The sequence below is a fragment of the Siniperca chuatsi genome, linkage group LG1 (assembly GCF_020085105.1).
Source record: "Siniperca chuatsi isolate FFG_IHB_CAS linkage group LG1, ASM2008510v1, whole genome shotgun sequence".
Taxonomy (NCBI): domain Eukaryota; kingdom Metazoa; phylum Chordata; class Actinopteri; order Centrarchiformes; family Sinipercidae; genus Siniperca; species Siniperca chuatsi.
In genome coordinates, this window is record NC_058042.1 from 17,776,222 (window position 1) to 17,796,488 (window position 20,267).

At 39.7% G+C, this 20,267-nt stretch overlaps 1 protein-coding gene across 8 annotated transcripts in view; it reads right to left on the reverse strand.

Moving 5' to 3' along the window:
* Positions 1-20,267, reverse strand: part of phlpp2 (PH domain and leucine rich repeat protein phosphatase 2) — a 46,380-nt gene that overhangs the window by 7,214 nt on the left and 18,899 nt on the right. For 6 of the 8 annotated variants that reach the window (XM_044207009.1, XM_044206994.1, XM_044207000.1 and 3 more), the window contains 15 exons: positions 18,713-18,903; positions 17,518-17,643; positions 12,075-12,229; positions 9,924-10,070; positions 8,833-9,063; positions 7,193-7,395; positions 6,987-7,047; positions 5,937-6,032; positions 5,072-5,227; positions 2,413-2,613; positions 1,986-2,148; positions 1,764-1,894; positions 1,394-1,507; positions 500-694; positions 121-352 (listed from right to left, as the gene is read on the reverse strand). In XM_044207009.1, coding sequence (XP_044062944.1) covers positions 121-352; positions 500-694; positions 1,394-1,507; positions 1,764-1,894; positions 1,986-2,148; positions 2,413-2,613; positions 5,072-5,227; positions 5,937-6,032; positions 6,987-7,047; positions 7,193-7,395; positions 8,833-9,063; positions 9,924-10,070; positions 12,075-12,229; positions 17,518-17,643; positions 18,713-18,903 — 2,402 coding nt within the window. Of the gene's footprint in view, positions 1-120; positions 353-499; positions 695-1,393; positions 1,508-1,763; positions 1,895-1,985; positions 2,149-2,412; positions 2,614-5,071; positions 5,228-5,936; positions 6,033-6,986; positions 7,048-7,192; positions 7,396-8,832; positions 9,064-9,923; positions 10,071-12,074; positions 12,230-17,517; positions 17,685-18,712; positions 19,718-20,267 lie in introns of those variants that run through there. The other 2 variants (XM_044207055.1, XM_044207019.1) reach the window with 2 other exon arrangements.

Sequence of the window (20,267 nt, forward strand, 5' to 3'; positions counted from 1 at the left end):
TAGCTTCATAATATATACACCTCTACATAGGAAGCTGCACATTATCACTAGATCAAAAGTTCTACATAATGGCTCTAGTGTAAAAACAGGAACCCAACATACATAGAAGCTGTGCGTTACCTCGGTAATAATGGCTTTACTGAGTTTAACTCTCTCCATCTCCTCAGTGCAGTTCTCCAAGCTGTAAACCTTAGAGAGAGGTACAGGTCGGCCGTCCCGGCACAACACTGCCTGGCAGGTGCCCACATTGGCCACAGTGAGGCTGAAGTAGCCTCCTGGATCTGAAGGCTCATGGTGAATATAACACAGCAAGGCAGACGCACCCAGTTTCTGGCCAGCCATACCTAGTTTCCTGTCCCATACAAAAACAAAGCTGCTGACAAACTCATAAAGTCACTGGTTGCAGCCTACAAAACTGCAGCAAGAGTGCAAATATCCATTTATTTGCAAGTACAAAAAGAGGTATTAATAAAGACTAACATTTAAAAATCTGTCTTACCTGTGTGAGGTGAGGAAAGTATTGCACATATACACATTGTCAATACTGGAGTGCTGCAGTTCCTCACACAGCACATCTCCCATGGTGCACTGCAGCAGCCGAGGCACTTCCTCATTGCGGTCTCCGTCAAAGATACCGTAACATGCTTCCACGCTGTCTCCAAACCGGTCTACAGCCAGCACCGACACACACAACCTGTCCCACACACACAACAATAGATCGGCATTAACAAACAGATGACTCAGCGTCTCCCATACAGAGGTAAACCTCATACATACTTCAGCATGCGACACTGCAGCTCCAGGTCAAGGGAAACAGCTAGGGTGACAGCTGATAAAAGATACTGCTGTGTGGGCCCCTGTGGTGACCATGACCCTGGAGGAGCAGCCAGGCATACTGGACTCTCAACAGTGATGTACTTAACACTGTTACAGATATTAAATCCAATAGAATTATTAGGCACCACTGCACCAGCTACTCTTAAAAAAAGGTCAACTGACTGCTCTGAAGCCAGTGCTAGGCGCCTGCCAATGATTCAGATATTGATTCAGAGGTAGACACCGGCTCTGTACTGGTACAGCAACATCCAAACATACAGATATACAGTACATCCAATGCACCAAAACAAGATTTAAAGAGTGATTATGTGCTTGACAGCAGAGGACACAAGGTAATGCTAGGTACCTCGTATAGACTAGAAAGACTGGCTGAGGGAAGACACTGAATGAATACTCAAGTGTTTAGGTAAAACAGATTTGTTTATACAATGAGCACTTGTGCAGTACATTTAATTTACTTGTATATGATGATTTGGATAGGTACTGTCTGCAGTTGAGGAAAATGTATTATTTTCACAAACAAAGAAAACACACAGAAACACAAAGCAGTACTCACTTGTTCCTTTGGCCACTCATTTCAGAGTAACCGTGGTTCCACGGAGTGGAGGCACTCAGTGAGTCTCCTGCTGTCGTGGTGGATTTCTGGTCTAATTTCAGGGTGGTGATGTGACTAAAAAAGGAGAAGAAATCCAGTACAATGCATTATAGATGAAGGTATATACTGTCTATACATGCACCATTTCCTGACACCACTAGGCACACAGCTATATTTTATGGTTCATATATAAGAATGATGCCATACCCTCCAGTATGTGTCCAGAGAACTACTGAATCTAAAGCCAATGTGTTGGTGCTTATATTTTATGCTTGACAAATTTCAGTGTTACCTGTAACTATTTTAAACTGGTCTGGGTTTTGTGACTCACCTGAAGAGGTTGAGGGTTTTGTGTTCCAGCATCAGACTGCTGTTGCCTGTCAGGTCCAGCTCTTGTAGAGTGGCTGGCAGCGAGTCAGGCAGGTGGATCTCAGTCAGCTCATTACAGCTTAGATCTACAAGCTATAAACGTACAAAACACGCATGAGCTGACACAAGCTGAACATAATCATACACACACTGGTCAGGCAAATAAAACCAGAACAAGTCTGACCTTGATCTCAGGGAGGCTGAGGATCTCTGGGAAGACAGTAATGTGGTTGGAGTGTGCTATGAGGGTGTGCAGTCTCTTACAGCTGGACACAGTGGAGGGGATAGTCTTTAGCTTGTTGCCACTTAGATTTAGCTCCTCCAGCAGTTCCAGCTTACTAAGCTTACTAAAGACACACAAACATGACAGTGAAAAACTCTACTGAGCTGAACAAGTAGAATACTTACATTATAAATAACACATATTTCCAACACTAAAAACTGGCACAATAATATGAACATGACAAAATAATAAAACAAGTTAAAATGAGAGTGGCACACTATAAAAGTTGGGTTTATAATAATAATGATATTTTTAAAGTAATTTATAAGCCATTCAAATTACTTAAAAAAAAGAAAGACTGACTGACATGAAAGCCAAGGTAACAAACCTGGCAGGGAAGGAGAGCAACTGGTTGTAGGCGATGTGAAGGACCCGTAGGTTCTGGTGTCCAACCAACAGAGCACCGCAGTTCTCATTCAGGTTGTTCCCCGTCAGGTAGAGCTCCTGGACTGTGCTGAGGTTCTCCTCTGATGGGCTACTGGGAGGAATACTTTCCAGGGCATTGGCTGACACATTTAAGTATTTTAGACTTTGAAGGAAGACAAACAAAAACAAGAGATAAATTAGTTTAAAAAAGTATATATCTGCCCAGCCCATATGTCACAGCCAATTGCATCCAAGGAGTGTATGCACCCAATCCTTTCTCATTTACAGTGGATTTGGAGAAGTTGAAGCAAAAAATTTGCGGTCTGCTTTTTTCTGGATGAGTTGCATGAGCAGAGGCATTATTGTAATGGGTGATACTGATGTCCAAAATACTGAATAGAGTTTATTGGACTCATTCTGGGTTCTGTGGAAATAATTTTTTTTCCCAAGAAGTTCAAAATAATACAATCAATGTTATCAAATGTCTGATTTGACCCTGTCTGTACATATTAGGTGGCCCATCCCCTAGCCATGAATTTGACCCACTGAATGCAGAATGTATACAAACAGCAAATATTTTGGGTCAGAAATTAAATGTGAGCAAATGGAAGTTGGCATCAGCTCCAGTGGTATATCTGGTACATTCAATCAAGGAAGCAGGCATCTCTAGAAATATTACAAAATGGGAGATGTAGATGTGGGATTGTCTTCTGTAGTTTTCATGTTTATGCTGGGGATAATAAATGTTACTACAATATCACTTATACTTAACAAATTTTATCAAAAAGTGAATCATAGCAAAATGCAGGTACAATTGTATTTAAAATAAGGTTTATAAAGTTATGCGCATAAATACTTATGATTATATTGTCTTTGTGCTTTAATTTTGTCTAAAGTACTTCAGTACTATGACTAAGAGGAAGAAACAGAGGTTAATTTAAATATTTATTTGGAGAGCTTAAAAACTACAACTTCAATTTACATATCAGAGAGCAAAAAGTATTTCCAATTAAGATGATATTCAGTAAAGTAGTCTGTAGCAGCATGATTAATATTACATTATTCCAAAGCTAGTTACAGCTACACTATTGGTAGTATTATAACAATGTAATATGCAAGTATATAAGTACAAGTCACCTATCATGTACAGAATATAGGACATACAGTAATGTTAGTGCACAGATAAATGTAGACGGTTGAGGTGTTGGTTTAAGGTTGATAGTTTTTAGGCTTCTGTGGGCTTTTCTGATCTCCATTCTTATTCTCATTGTACTAAAGAGGATACTTCTAAACACAGACTGTTAATTTATGCCTGAAAGTGGAGCATTGATTTACATACTGTTGAACCTGCATAGGGAGAAGGGACAGTAATTTGAGCTCCAGTGGTTCTGTAATTGGTGTTGTTAAGTTCCTGTCTGTGCGTATCACATACTGAACAGTAATAGAGTCAGATATTATTAAGGTGTAATGATATCTCCGCAGCCCACAAACATTACAAGACTGTTGACATCTCACTGGCCTTGTGGCTTTTTGGAATTCTGTGTCTACACGAATCTGAATATGTGAAAAGTGTCAGTCATCAACCTAGTTTCTATAGCCACATATCGTCAACACGCAACTCTACCTGCCAATCAAACCTAATGACAAAACCAGCCTACAAACCCTTTATAATTGCTTAGCAGACATTAATAGTTGGATGTCTGACAACTTTCTCTTAATGACATCAAATCTGAGGCCATCCTCCCCCCAAGATCCTCAGGCAAAACTCTGTTATCCATTCTAAAGTCACGGCCAACAACTAAAGGTGACTGTGGAGATCAGGCGTGCTGAATCAGTGCCCCATTTTAAATTACTCCTAAAAACACACTCGCATAAAGCTGTTTTTAATTCTTGATTCCGTTGCTTTTATTGTTGTTCTATTTTGTTTTTTATTTATTTATTTACTTTTTGACAATTTGTTTTATTCATTTTATTGTTTTTACATTCATAGTAATTGTCCTGTAATACTTGCTTTGCTAGCTTTGTCTCTTTTCCCCATGTCTTTCATTTCTTTGCTCTGTTTTATGTATGTACAGCACTTTGTAACTACCTTTTTAGTGCTATATAAATAAAGTTATTATTATTATTATTTTGTATAATTTTTATCATTTCCATCAGTCCTTAGTATTGGCTTAACTGCTTTCCATTGTAAGCTGTGCAGCTCTTAGACAAAATATTATCAGGAAACCCATCATGCACAAAGCAGTCACTGCCATTACGTCTTAGCATTAGAGAAAGTAATGTACATTAGAGCATTTGAACTGCTAATGGGTGTTAAGTGATTTACCACACAGGAAATAGGAGGGCAAATGAAGCTACAGTTACAGCCTGAAATGATCTTGACCACAATCCCTACATACAATCTATATATACTTCATCCCCAAAACAATGAGCTGTGATACAATAACTGTCAACTGCAACCAAACAGGGAATGTTTACCTGTCTGGAAGGCAGACGTTTAAACGTTTCAAAGCAGAGGAACCAGCTGCTGAAGGACTCAATTAATAGCATAAATGGTCTTGAGGACAGAATGGAAAAGGAAACATAAAGATCTGTAGAGAAAAGGGGGTTGAGAGACTCACTTTAAGGCCTTGTAAAACAGACTCTCAGGGAGCTCGGCTAGCTTGTTGTGCTGGAGGTCTAGGGCTTCCAGAGGGATGTGGTCAAGTAGGTCAGGCACTCTCTGCAAACGATTGTTCCCCGCCAGCAGCTTTCTCAAACTCAAGCTGTTGAGCAGTCTGTCGGAGGCCAGAAGAGCCAGATTAGGAGAAGAAAAAAAGAACAGACCAACAAAAAGGCGAAGAACCAAAGAACATCGTCTCCCTGTGCAGACATGACTACTCATGACTACTTGTGAAGTCGGGGGGGGGGGGTTGTCAGGAATGACAACCCATGCTAACTAATCCATCAATGACCTTTTCAGCTTGGCTGCCTAAACAGACCAGCACAGCAGCTTTTTATTCTCTGCTGAAACCATCACAGAAGGCATATGTGGGTTCAGTGGATAGAGGAATATTACCTCATTTGCAAAAGCTTTTCTGATGTCTCATTCAAATGCAAATGCCTGTGTGTTGAGTTTTGAAGACTGGCAGTGAATGATGGAACTCTGAGCCAAGCACTATAGGATGGCCATATTTTACAGTTGCAACATGAAGACACAGATACTGTCTTATACAAAGAGACTGATACCAGCTGTTATTTGTGGCTTGTTCTTTCCATGGTTCCACAACCATAAAATATTCTTAAAATGGACATTATGAAAATCAGGCAAAAAGAGTCAGCAGTTAAAAAGCATGGTCATGTGTAATGTGACACCTGATCTTCTTATTCTGGACAGGATTGCCATCTGTTTATTACACCAGGCTGAATAAATTCAAATTATGCAACATAAAAGATAAAGTTTCAGCAGAAAAGGTTCAGGATTATTGACAGAATAAGGTCAGTAACCTGGAAGGAAGCTCAGACAGGAGGTTGTGTGTGACGTCCAGCATCTCAATTTTTCTGCAGTCACACACCCAGTCCGGAAGGTACTCCAAAAGGTTCCTGTCTCAACACACACACAGTCACACACATAGAAAGACACACACACAAACACTCAAACTGAGCAGAGTTGGCATTTTGCTTTTAATAGTACAGATGAGTACTGTTTTGAAATTGTAATCGGCCGAACTACAGTAATATCCTCCAGGGTTACTGAGGCATGCAAATCTATCTGCATTCTCATAAAAACTTAGTTAGTTTCTGCAGTCAGTACTGGAGGGTGACTAGAAAAAGGACATTTTACAGATCTTTCTAGAAAAGACAGCTTATTTAACCCCTAACATGTACTGTGCATAGTTAGGTCTACAGCCAGCAGGTTATGAACATGCATAACAAAAATTAAGAAGTGTAAAATGTTACGTATAGGCCAAAGGTTTGTGAGGTTCACGACCTTAAAGTAGGATTGTTTTTTTATTCTCAGTCCTTAATTGATGCAGCCAGAAAGGCAGACAGGTATCCATACAGGCAAGGTCAATCTAGCATTAAAAAGGACATTTTGGGGCTGCCATTGGTCCTTGGGCATTATGACAAATAACAGGTGAAAATTGTTGATACCAATTTCTGTGGAATCTGTGCAAACCCTGTGTACATACTGCAGAAAAAAACTGAAGGAAATATAGCAGACTACGAGATGAACAAAAGAAAAAGAAATGTTTCTTACACATTCATTCATTTTAATCTGGAGACCCCAACCTGTTAGATTTTCTGAATTATGATAACTGCAAATACTGTGAAGCTTCACTGGGTAGATTCCACAGAATATTTGCTTTAAGGTTGTTGGGTATTGGTTATCCAATTAAGTATTCAAATTAATTTACACCTCCATTAAACACTGCGCACAACTAGATTAATGAACATTAAGATTAAAATACTATTTTTAGTTATCAGAGCCTCCTCTGTTCAAAAATCTGTGAGCACAGAGACCATAGCCACTTCTTATTCCCAGCCAGAACTCACTGTGATAGGTCCATGTGTGTCAGCTGGTTAGGGACTGGATAGATGTTGACTGTTGTAAGGCCTGTGGGGAGATAAAAGCAGCAATCAGCAGCTAAACATCTGGACCGTTCATATGTGTGTTTATAAGATGAATGTATTACTATGGAGAAGGGCCTGAACATACAAACAAACAGCCAGTGAGGCAATAATGGCTCTGTTTGACTCACGGTTGCTGCTGGCATGAAGCATGCGCAGTGTGAAACCGCTGAGCGTGAGTGTCCCCAGCTGGTTACGCTGGCAGTGCAGAGTCTCCAGGTTGCAGACGGAGCTCAGGTCTAGTGAGTCCAAGCAATTGTCCCGTAAGTCCAGCTGCGTCACCTGGCTCACTGCCTCTAGACTCTCACTTTTCACCAAGTGCAGTCCATTCAATCTGCATTTAACAGGGAGAGATGAAGAGATGAAATATCACTGGTTATTCCTACTGGAGCAGAAGAGAAAGTCTTGGGTGAAGCATTAAGGTGACATCAAATAAAATGCTCAATACAATGAAGACACTCTGATATATGTCATACTTACTAAAATTAGACAAAAATAGTAATAGTGTGATATTAAGGGTTGTTGCAAAATTAGCTCACTCAATTTCCAAAATATTCCAGCAGTGGCTAATTTAGTTTACAGCGAAAGATCATCAGCATACATAATGTCATAACTATTGTGGAATATAGAAATTAATAACAGTAGTAAACGTGTTCTCAATAAGAGCAATAAGATAGTAATTTCCTTAAGTTTTTAAAAAAAATATATTGTGAGGGCATGCTGAAAAATTAACAATATTATATTAATATTGTAGCACACTTTTAGGTCAATCAGTGTGAATTTGAAAATGATGGATGAAACACATTTTAGACAAGTTAGTTGACACATATCAATCCCTCAGGTTTCATAAAAAAATCTAACATTGGCATCCAAGATATTGTTTTTGTTGGATGACACATTATGATCACTCCATTGTCTCTCTCTTTGTTTCACTGGAGACAACTTCTATTAACTTTTTTGACAGACTCGTCTACCCATATTTAGCATTTTACCTTTTAAAACAACACCCAGGTGGGCACCAAAAAGTTGAGTAATTCTGAGTTCATGACTGTCAGGTAAGGCAATGTGCTGAGATCCAGGCTCTCCCTGATCTCATCCATCCTGTTAATAAACAATAACTCCTCTTTTATGAGAGCTGCCAGCCCACTAATCCACCACAGATGCACCTTGCCCTCATAAATATAGTCTGCCATTGCCAAACCGCAACTTAACTCCCAAGGTTGAATTATTAGCTGGCTGTGGGTGGAGCAGTGGTTGCTGGTTTGATCCTCTGATGGGTAGGAAAGTCAATGAGTAGAGTTTACCATCCCTCATTACCCACCACAGAGGTCCCCTTGAGCAAGACACTTAGCTCCCAACTGTTCCTGTGGAAATGCTAAAAGGCCAACGAATACATATGAGTGTTGTTCTAGGCAGCTCCCAGGTGTGAATGTAGGCGTGAATCAGGGCAATGCAGAAAAAAAGCATTTGTGCTCAGCAAACCTGGCATAGAGGAGTGGTGAGGAAAGGAGGAATGGTTGAGGTTCAGACTAGTGTTTGTATCAGGACATTTATCTTTCTGTCAGAGGAAGAAATAAAGAAAAACTTTATAGATAGGTGGCAGTGCAGGAATATTCTCCACCTGCCCTCATATTCACTGAATGATTTACAGTGTTTTTACATTCCATTACATATTACATTTTACATATTGATCCAACAGAGAAAGAAGAAAGGGAAGAGACTAAGGAAGTGCAGAGGCTGAGAGCTGTTTATCCCCTGGCTGGCCTCTTACCGGAGGTCAATGTTTTTCAGGTGGCTCATTCTGGCCAGAGTACACAACTCCAGACTCTCCACTCTGTTCCCAGCCATGGCCAGCTTGTCCACTGCACTCAGTCTCTCCAGCACAGCAGGGATGTGAGAGAAGTTGTTGAAGGAGAGTCCTAGGCTGTTAAGCTGGGACAGGCCACCCAGCTCTTCAGGCACAGAGCTGAGGTGGTTTCCATCCAAAGACAGCGTCTGCAGGCTACAAGATGGAGAGGAGAAAATGTCATGTTTTGCTTTCTTTGACTTCAAAGAGTGATCAAAATATCTGCTTGTGTCCATTTGTAGTTATATAGCCATTGTTTACTGAGCAGTATCCTACATTGAGCAGGTCCAAAGAAAGAAAACTCCCTGATTAAGCTTCCTGACTTAATCTGATTGCATATGAAAGCATTTTAACTAAACTCTGTTAAGACCTCAATCCAGATTTTATGAAAACATTATTATGTGTACAATTATGTGTACAATGGCAAGTGCAAACCACAACAACTTTTGACTAAACAAATTAACAAAAGCAAAAATACAATGACAATAGACAAACATCACATTTCAGAAACAAATTAACCTGATAAAGAGAAATTAAAGAAAATAATCATCTTTCTGATTGAATATTGACGCAACACATTGTGATTTTCTGTTTTAATGTTGTTTTCATTGTTGTTTCTCTAAAATATCTAACTAAAAACCTAAAACTCCACCCTTAAAATATCTTTGTGTTTTTGCTTTTGATAATTTGCTTTCTGAAATGTTGTCTTGGTTTGCACTTCACAGCCACCATACATGTGACATACATTTTTGAGGTGTAGGACATATTTAAGAAAAGAAAAGTTTATTTGCCAAAGTATTAAGTATATTTACCTTTTGTGCCCAGTGCACCTATTGTTACCTACCTAAATTGCAATTTGCGATTTCACTGTGTGATTGTCTTTGGCCACATGCAGTTCTAACATCAAACAGAATTTTGTGTGTACTGTTTGTTCATGCATATCCTTACTTATGTATTCGGGTACCGTGTGTAATGTTTGTATGTACAGTATGTATATGTGTGTCACTGTGTCAAACCTTTGAAGGTTGCCTATCTGTACAGGGATGGTGTGGAGACTATTACAGGAGAGGTTGAGTTCAGTCAGGGTGAGGATCTCACACACACATTCAGGGAACACACCCAGACGGTTGTGAGACAAGTTCAGGCTCTTCAGCTGAGAAAACCTAAAGTAAGAGAGACCAGAATGGAGGACCTTTAAAAAAATCTCCAAAAATGAAAAAAATCTTACCTTTTCTTGTTTTGCTTACCAAATTTATTGTGACATTTGCCCCATTAATTTGCAAAAATATCATAATAATAGATGTAGAAGATGTGTCATCCATCTGATGTACCTGGATGTGTCTAACATCACTTACTAGCACAGTACCAGAGAAAAGGTAAAAAAAAAAAAGGTACGTACAAAAGAGTGCTTGTATTTCTTCAACCAAACAGCAATCAAAGGCTGCGGTTTAAAGCAAGAGGGACATAAGTTCGTTTTTTTGTTGTTGTTGCTTTCATATGGGTAAAAGAAGGTGATTGGTCTCGCACTGTGATGTTGAGAAAGAGCACTGAAAATACAGGAAGATTTAATGAGACAGACGAGCACCAGCATATTAGCTGACCTGCTACTGTGGTCCACATTTTCAGAGCCCTGTCACGTCTGCAGAGCTATTTGTTTTGCCTCAGGAGAATGCAGTGGACAAGGAATGTGAATAAAAGAAGATATATGGTAAATTAACAGTTTGAGGCTGAACACCAGTTGTTAACATCCAGGGTGAACACTGTGGAAATTAGAGTTCACTGTGGGAGTTTTGTGCTGTTATTTGTGCTTCAGGCTTGCACCATGTTATTAAGACGGCTTTGAAAGCAGCTGGAAAAATCAGTCAGTGGCTCAGCAGACAAGAATGGGCAGTGTTCACATTGAAAAAGTATTCAGTTCAACCCCATTGGTGCCTTAGTATTACCAGTGTATGATGTTACTAGATTTAGATCGGTCAGTTATACAGCGTCTACTACATTTGATGAAGATAGTTTGAAGTACTCTACTGTTATGTATGTGTTTGTTCAAAAAATGTGTTGTCATCTCCTAAGGTCTCAGCTGGCTGTTTCAAATAGAAATACATCCTAAGCATCAATTATGTTGTGTGTGTGTGTGTGTGTGTGTGTGTGTGTGTGTGTGTGTGTGCGTGTACACATTTATAACACGTGTCCAAGAGACGTGTGGCTGCACCGTCAGATCTTCTATATTAACTCTACCTTCCACTTGTCACCCCAGGTCCTGTGAGAAGTGACAGTGGCTGCCATGAGCTACAACACTGGTCAGAGTACAGACCATTTCCTTTTATCCATGCATCCTCTTTCTCAATATACAAACATAAATGGAGGGAGCACCAGAAATAGCGGGGTGCAAGACACTGAAGTGTAGATCTTCTTCTTAGCAAGTAGCAGAATAGACCCTTATATCATGTTATGCATTTGGTAATAACATAGTACACACACAGCCAACCAATAATGCTGGAGGCATACAACAGGAACTAGAGGGGTCGGAGATGATTAACACTCAATAGCGATGCATCTACTGATAAATCCATCTTGTTTAAACACACAGGTGGAACCCGCTATTTCCACACATCTGGCATGAGAGAGGGATCAGCAGAGAGCAGCACATTACATGCTTATATAAAGAGCATCACAAAAATCATGTCACGGTATAACACTTGAACAGCTGAGTAGCTGGAAAGTTGGTGATTATAATTGTGGAAGGCTGGTGTGAGAAACATACTGCAGTTTTACTGTAGCACTCTCCAAGAGCTCAAGAGAGAAATTATCACTGGAAAACATGGGATAATAAAGTGCTGGTTCACTGAATAAGACTGATTGTAACCAAAAGGTTTGTGTAATTAATTAGCTCCTTCTTCCTACAACAGTAAACAAGTGAGGACCACTGCGAAGCTCTGCCCAGGCGTAGCCCCTTTCAGACATGTACCTCTTATGCAAATGTATTGTCTGTCTCATGTCTGAATAAGGCACAGTGTCACTTTTATGTAAAAGCCACAATGGCAATTTATATTAATATTTGAAACATATATTTCAGCAAGGCAGACACTTTCCACCACAAAGGACATGATCCCAGTATCCTACATCCATCTGTTAGCAAATGTTTGTGTAAAGGTAAAGGATGTGATTACCTGGGGAGGTTGAGCAAGCTTCCAGGCCCCTGAAGGCTCATGAAGTTGTGACGCAGGTTGAGGTGGGTGATATCCTGACTGTAAAATAGATATTCAGGCACCGCTTCCAGACTGTAGCAGGACAGGTCCACCAGGCTGACTGTCTGAGACACCACCTACACACACATACAGACACATGCACACAAACACACACACACACACACACACACACACACACACACACACACACTGAGTTAAGAAAAGAAACTTTAAGTGCTGAAAATGAGTACTACTATTTTCTGTTTGGCGTGTCAGCATCACATTCTATATCACAACATGTAGCTTAAAGCAAACCCGAAACTTCTACTGATCCCCATGTGGCATTGATAGCTTTACAATATAGGAGTAAAACTCAATTTTAATGACATCCCCATCAGCAACAACCAAATCCAATCAAGAATACCGGCATTCTGTCTTGTCCTATTATATTAAGATAATAAAAGTCCTCTCCTTCTTGCAGCCTACAATCCTAAGAGCATTTGTCAGGCGACAACCACCCTAACACCTCATGCCTTATAGTGAACTCCAACTCCAAATACACCCAACAGCAGGCTCCACTATTTAAAGAGTTTTTACCTTAAGTGAGTTGGGACAATGGACAGTGGAAACAACTATATTGGCCTCTAATTATGCAAGCAGCCAGCTGCCTTGCCAAGACATTACTTCAGACAGACAATGGCCCGGTTTCCATTTCAATGAAGTTTATCTTCCAGGGATACACAGTCGTCATGAATTAAGAGAGTACTACAGTAACTCCTTAATATGAGCCAGTTACAGTCAGACCTAAGCAAACATGTGCAGACATACACTGAGTTGCCAGTTTATTAGGTACATCTATTTAAAGGTAATGCAGTCTAATAATTTTTTTCTTGTTTTTAATGTTGTACAGCACTTTGGTTCAGTTTTGGTTGTTGGAAGGTGCTATAGAGTTTGATTGATTGATTGATAACACAACAGTAACAAATCATACCTCCAAGAAGGTTATAACGTTTAGTCGTTGTTGAAACTGTTTTAGAGAGGTGTTGATTCAACATGGTAATTTTGAAGGGTGTAGTTTGTGGTGCTGTTGAATTGTATTGAGTTAGGCTAAGATAGACTAAGCCCCCAGATGCACAATGTCCTCACAAGTATCAAAACTAACATGTGTGAGTGTCAAGGAGTGTGTGATTGCATCTACATGTGTGATTTTGTGCTTGTTTTAGCATAGTTCAGATCTCTCACTGCTGTTACAGTACAGTTACACAGCTTCGTCTCACATTTTTATTGTAAAAAATGCAGCTGCACAGACCCTCCATCATCTCAGAGATGATTGTTTACAGGCCAGCCATCATTGCAGGCTACCTAGAAGTGCTTGTCCAGTCCAGTCTGAGGATAGTCTCCTCCATTAACTACAGGGCTGCACATTGGGCAGCAACCCCGAAAATGGGACTGTGGTAGTTTTGGTGTTATCACTTCCTGTTTTATTTTGGTAGTATTCTTCTTCCCTTGTGTGTCTTGTGTTTTTACTTCCTGTCTGTGTTTTCCCTCCAGTTTTGATTGTTGGTCCTCCCTTGATTGTTTGCACCTGTGTCTCGTTGTCTCACCTCCCCTAGGGTATTTAGTCTTGGTCTTTTCTTTCTTCTGTGTCGGATCATTGTTGTACACATGGTGTTGTTCCTTGCCGAGCCTTTGACTGTGAGTTTATCTTGGATTCTTTGTTCTCCGGTGATTCTTGGATTTTGGACCATTTTTGGATTTTGTCTGCTCATTACCTGTCTGCTCACCTCTGCCTGTTCTTGCCTGCATTCCACCCAACAATAAACACGGTAGTTATTCGGCTACTTCACCCTGAGACTGCTTCTTTGTCATCTGCTTTTGGGTCCACATACTTCTCTATTTAGCACCTCCCCGTTACGACAGGGACGGCTGCTCAGCAGAGCATGACATCACGTCACTGCTTTTAGAGATGACAAACACAAAACTGTTCTTCTCCCATAGAACTACTCATCTGCCAGCCACTTTAAAGAAGCAATTCCTCTTTCAAAAGAGTAAGTGATGTGAGGGATGCGATGGACACAGATTAACAGTGAAGAATTAGAGGGATAGAAAGAAAAGTTTTGCTGTTTTAGATGGGTTGCAAGGTAATTAAATGTTGTGACTGTGAAGCAATGTGATAGAGGAAGAAGACACTGAAAAGAGACAGCTAAATAATACCTCAGCCTGAATAGAGGTTTAGGGATTTTTGCCAGTTACTGAAGTCGTCTCAGTCCTTGATCAATAAGTCAGTACATACTGCTTAAATAATTTACATATGCAATCAGATCGTTTCCGATAGAGCTGAAAAACCAGTACACTCTGCTTTTGTTTGGTTAACAATCTAAACATAGCTAAACTTTTCTGAGTGTTCTTGTTTTCCTACTGATGTGTATTCGGGTATACATGCCATCACAACACCATATTAACAATCCTTAAAAACATGTTTTAAACCACAGCTCAAAAACAGGTCATCTGGCTGCTTATACCATTTCCTCAGGAATATCATCAGTCCAGTCAGGTAGCACTTGATTGACATTTCCAGTCCTGTTAGCAGTCACACTTAAAATCTCATGACGGCGGTTACGCACTGTAACAGTCCAGCATAGAGCAGAGTAGGAGAGAAAACAGCTCTCCATTGCGCCCAGAGGTGTGAGGGAGAGCGCACAGTTAAAGCACCCCAAATAACAAACTCTGACAAAACACTCCATACAGAGTAAGTCATAGAAAAGCAAGAGACATCCCGCAGATTGAAACAAATGAAAGAGCATGGGGAGTTAATAGATAATTATAATAGTTGTAGAAAGTATTGTTCTTGCAACTACATTTATACATTTTTTTTTGACTCAAACGTTGCTTCAATACACCTTAAAGAACAAATTTTACTCGAACCACTACATAAAATTGCAGATGAACATTTAATAGACGTGACACAATGGCAAATTGCACTCAGTTGCAAAACTTTATGGGTGTGTTTGCGCTGTAACATCATTAGGGCAATATCTTTTGTGAATCAGACCTTGAGACGGGGCAGATACCGTTGATGCAAAATTAATGGAGCTATCAGCGGCCGCAATCGATTCTTTGTGAATTTGCCCCTGAGGGGGGTGTCCTTATTCTGGTGTGATGGTTACTGAATATTGAGTTACACAATAAATATTATTCACTGGGAATATTGCAGAAGATGAATGATTGCATATTTGGAGAACAGTCTACAACATCCTCACGTACTTGGAGAGAATACTGCTGGAAAAATGTAATTAGATTTTTTATTACACCCCAAATTAAGAGCAAATACATGTCTATAGCACAACCATCTTGGAGACGATGTGGGGCAATAAATGTAGACCATTCTCAAGTATTTTGGCTTTGTCCTGAAATTGTACAGTTTTGGGAAAATGTTTATATGGTTATTATCAAAATTCTGGGCAATGATATACACTACCTAGGTCATGTATAGTTATGTATTTTGGTATTATGACAGGAGATATTGTGTTAAGAGAAGACAGATATTTGCTGAAAGTCTTGTTGGTAGCTTGTAAAAAGGCTATTGTGAAGGGATAGAACAAGGCAGAACTGCCAATACAAGATGAATGGCTGAAAATTGTGAACAAAATATATGATACAGAACACTTAACTCATAGGATAAGCGCTCAAGAGAAGTGATGTCAAAAGAAATGGGAGAAATGGACAATGTTTACATGTCAATGACAAGATAAGAGAATGAACCACTGAATATATCACAGGAGTATATCACAGTTTTGTGGGGACTTTGATGGAAAATGCAATCCAGATCATTTCATATTTTTCTTCTTTTGTATGTATGTGATCTTTTTGTAACGGAAAAGCAATACAAATAAAGTATTAAAAAAATATATTAGTCACTGAATTAATTACCTGCACACTCCATTTTAGCTGATGTGTCATCAGGGCTACGCTTTTAATGCGGTTTGTACATTAACAACTAATAAATCACATAAAATTGCTACTGGCAGGAGATTGTTGTTATCCATGTTCTTGTAGCTGTATTTCCACCAAATTCATATCCAGTGTCATAAAAGAGGACACATATTGCAAAATTAGAATGTAATTAATTTCCCAATAGCTATTTTTTATTGCAAAATTACATAAAACCATAAATGACATATTTAAACAGCAGTCCTGAGTCCCTGTTCCCTTGGTTTTTAGAGAAACCTTTCTTGATGCAGTGACTGTCATCTGGCAAAAACACTACTTATTCACCACTGCTATTTAAATATATTCTTTAATATAATATATTAAAGTAGTACATTTCCTCTCATTTGTAATAAACAGTACCAATTTCTAATTAGCAGTAAAATGTATGTAACATAATTAGCTTAAAAATGTAACTTATCTACGGGAATATATTTCACACATTCTGACTTCCTATAAATACAAATTCTAACATGCTGCTCTATAATGTATCCCACACTCCAGTATTCCTATTGTGCAAGCTCATTTTGCAAGCACAAATGCACTTGCTGACTCCCTCTCTGGCACACACACACACACACGCACTCTTACGATTTATGCAATGGAGCATAAACACTGGCCCAAATCCACCAAAAACCTTCATCAGTCATCATCCCCAGTCTCCATAGAAACCTCTCGTCTAAGTCTCAGCCTAAATACAGAGCACTAACAGGCTACTCTAACCCAGTAATCCATACCACCATGGTAGAGAGAAATCCTGGACTTAGCATGAATCTGCAACTAATTGGATTTTCTTTTTTTTTATCTGTTGGCTTTCTCCTTCCATGGCTAATTGTATGCTTGCTCTGCCTTAGTGAAGGCTATCACAGAGGTTGTTCAGTTCCAGGAAGGAGCTGTGGCACAATAGCCATTAATTACGATATTAGAGACAAAGCAAGCTGAGCAGAACAGAAACATTTTTTGTTTAAGAACAGCTGTGACCTGGCAAGATTCTCTGAAAGACACACAGTATATGTGTAACACAAATACAAAATGTGTTTGGGTCATTTAGTATCCTGTAATCCACAGTGACTTATATAACAAAAGCTCTACTGCAGAGGGCCTTTGTTAAAAACTCAATAGAAGTGCCCTCTAATAGAAATAAAAAAAGATAAAACTATGTGAATAGAGGTATGCTGTTCAATCAAAGCCAGACACTGAGAGTGTCTGAGAGTCTGCCTCTGTGGAGCCAATCAGACGCACTCAGACAGGCGGTTTCTGATTGGACGACTCAACAGGCAGAAGGCAACTGTAGTCCCAACATCAACATCAACAATTTCTGATTTAAGTACAAGCCCAGAGGGACTAACTGGAAACAAACTGCTGCTGAGAGAAAACATGGAAGACACATTTTGTGTCCTGCACACACAGTAACATACACTCTTTGTCTCTTGCTTACTTTTGATGCCTGCCGATGCCATCGCTGGTAGTCTGCGAGCGTGTCAAAGTTGACAAAGTATGTCTGGGCCTGTGATCCGGCTGAGCTGAACATCAGACAGTGTTGCCTCCGCTTCACCTCCTCCACCTCAGTACAAAGACAACACACAGATATGATGAGGAGGAACACTGAGAGAGAAAACACAAACGTAAAATTATGATTATCATAACTCATTATTGCAATATTGGTAAAAGAATAACCTGTAACATTATTGTCATCTTAACACAGTTATATATTAGTCAGTGGTGTTTCAGTATTTATTTTGGGATGATATGAAGTTATATTTTTGCTGCATTCACTCTCAATCTACTTGCCTCATCTCAATGTATTGCAGTGATTAATTACCTACATTTGCTAAAACCTGTTCACTTCAGCTCTGTGAGCTGGAGAGAGTGAGGACAATAGTACAAGTATTATAACAGCATGTTTTTCCAGTTCAGGAAAATAATTGTTCAAACACAACACATCTTGTGACTCCACAACTGAGGTGATTGTCAATTTAACACAAAATCACATCAGCACAGGAAAGGTAAGATGCATCTTTTTTCCATAATAATTTCATCGTTACGTTAAAATGTTGCCCTCATTTGACAGTTGATACTAAGTGAGAGAAGAGGGAGAGGGTCTCTGTCTGAACACAAACTAGGGGAATTCCAGTTGCATAGCATGTGCCTACTACACTATCAGGCTGCCCTGCTATTTGGGATTTAGATAGATTTTCAAGCATTTTATGGTGGATTTCTTATAACTTAAGTGTGCATATAGTACAAAGTATCTGCACTGTCTGCAGCTTTTAAGCTTTGAAATCAGAGGTTCTCAACTATTTTCCATCAAAGGTCAGGACTATAATGGTTTGAATTCCAACAAAAAAGCTTATTTTATTGGTTTCAGGTATCTGGTTCAAGGTAAACAGAAAAATATGCTGCTGTATTGTTAGTTGGAAAGATAACCTGTATATTTTTTGTGGCCTACATAGCACATAGTTGAGACAATCTAAATGTACAGTGGTGCATCATCTTTTTAACTGACAGCCCTGCAATCAGCTCTATCTAGCCATCCAACCCAGCTGTGTTGTTGCAGTGTGCGCTCTACCCTGGAGAAAGTGAAAGGTTAAAACCCCATCAGGCTGTCTGACCTCCAAACACTGAACTCTCACCTTTCCCCCCACCAGGGGCAGGATGTGCATTTTCCCAGTCAGGCTGTCTTTGACGGAGGCCACGATTAGACAGGTGCCGCAGAGGATGACCTGCCGCTCTGCCCACTTGTGCAGCTGCGACTTGCCCTTCCTGACGCTGAATACGCCTTTCAGCAGTGTCCGCTCCTGCTGGTCAGCATTCACTGGACGCTCTGAAGGAAAAAGCCCAGACACAGAGGTTAGTGTAGATCTACAGACATCGATCTAATGCGGAAGCACCCCCACCCCTCCTGTGATAAACTAATTCAGCTAATTAATAGCAAATGTTCTGCAGATACACATAGGATGGAAGCTTCCAGAAAATGAAGTCATATAAATACTCACATTTCAGTATGATATCACCTATAGATTAGTCACCTCATTACCTTAGTAATTCCAAGAACTGATCTTATATCAGTCTCTAGGATGGACACTGCCCTATTATCTCATATACTGTACATCTGGATGGATCTCACTGCACAATAATAATTTTGATCTTAAAGTAAGGGGAAGAAAGTCTCTCCATTAAACTCCATTATTAAAACCTATTAAATTAAAGACATAGTAGAGTTCTGCTATGACTGGACCCAACGCAAAAACACATACTTTGTTGGGAATTGTGGGGTTCAAGTTGGGTTTGGTTATTTTCAAATTTAACTTATTAAGGATTTAATTTCTTTCTCTCTCTGGCTGCACCAATCATCTGTGTTCATGTTTGTCATATGCTGCAAGTAGATACACAATGCCCAGTGAGCAGAGGGAAAGAGACAGTACAGTATATGTCAATGTGTTGAATTAGTAAGGTAACAGTCATGAAGAGATTAAGGTCCAGGTCTAATTTGGCAGTATCAGTCATATTCAGTCAGGTTGGGTCTGGGTAAGGTTCGGGTGTCAGTTTTAGGCCTAAACAGAAGTCTAAACCATAGCATCTCAATTGATCCAGCAGTTAAGGATACAAGCTCTTTTTCTTGATAAGATTACAAACAATTGCTCCTCCCTCTCAGGTCTTCACAGATCCGGGATAAGACAGATCTGGAATGGAGAAAATAAAGCATTCAGCTTGAGTCATGACAGTACCAGTCGAATTTGGTCTTAAAGATGCAGATAGGGGCCAGGTTCAGGTCTCAGTTTAAGGCCAGTGCAGAACTCTAAGCCAAAGCATCTCAATGGATCCTTGTAATTAATTAATTAAGGATCCAAGCTCTTTTTCTTCTTAAGATCAGAAATAATTCCTCCTCCCTCTCTTTGCAGATCAGACTTGGATCTGTGAAATCAACATGTCAGTCAACACATCAAAGCTAAGGTGAACAGCAGATAAATTGTCAAGGTGTCCTGTGAATGTTGTATGAATATGTATATGTATCTCTTTCTCCGTCCTTTCTCTTTCTCTCTCTATTGCTGTCCTAAGCTAGCTGAAGCATCAGTCATACTGATGAATGAGTCAGGGTTTTGCCACATTAAACTTCACTCTTTTCAATTAAATTATGCCAACTTGCACAGCAGGCAGCCTTAGCTGGCCAGTGCTGAAGGACATATC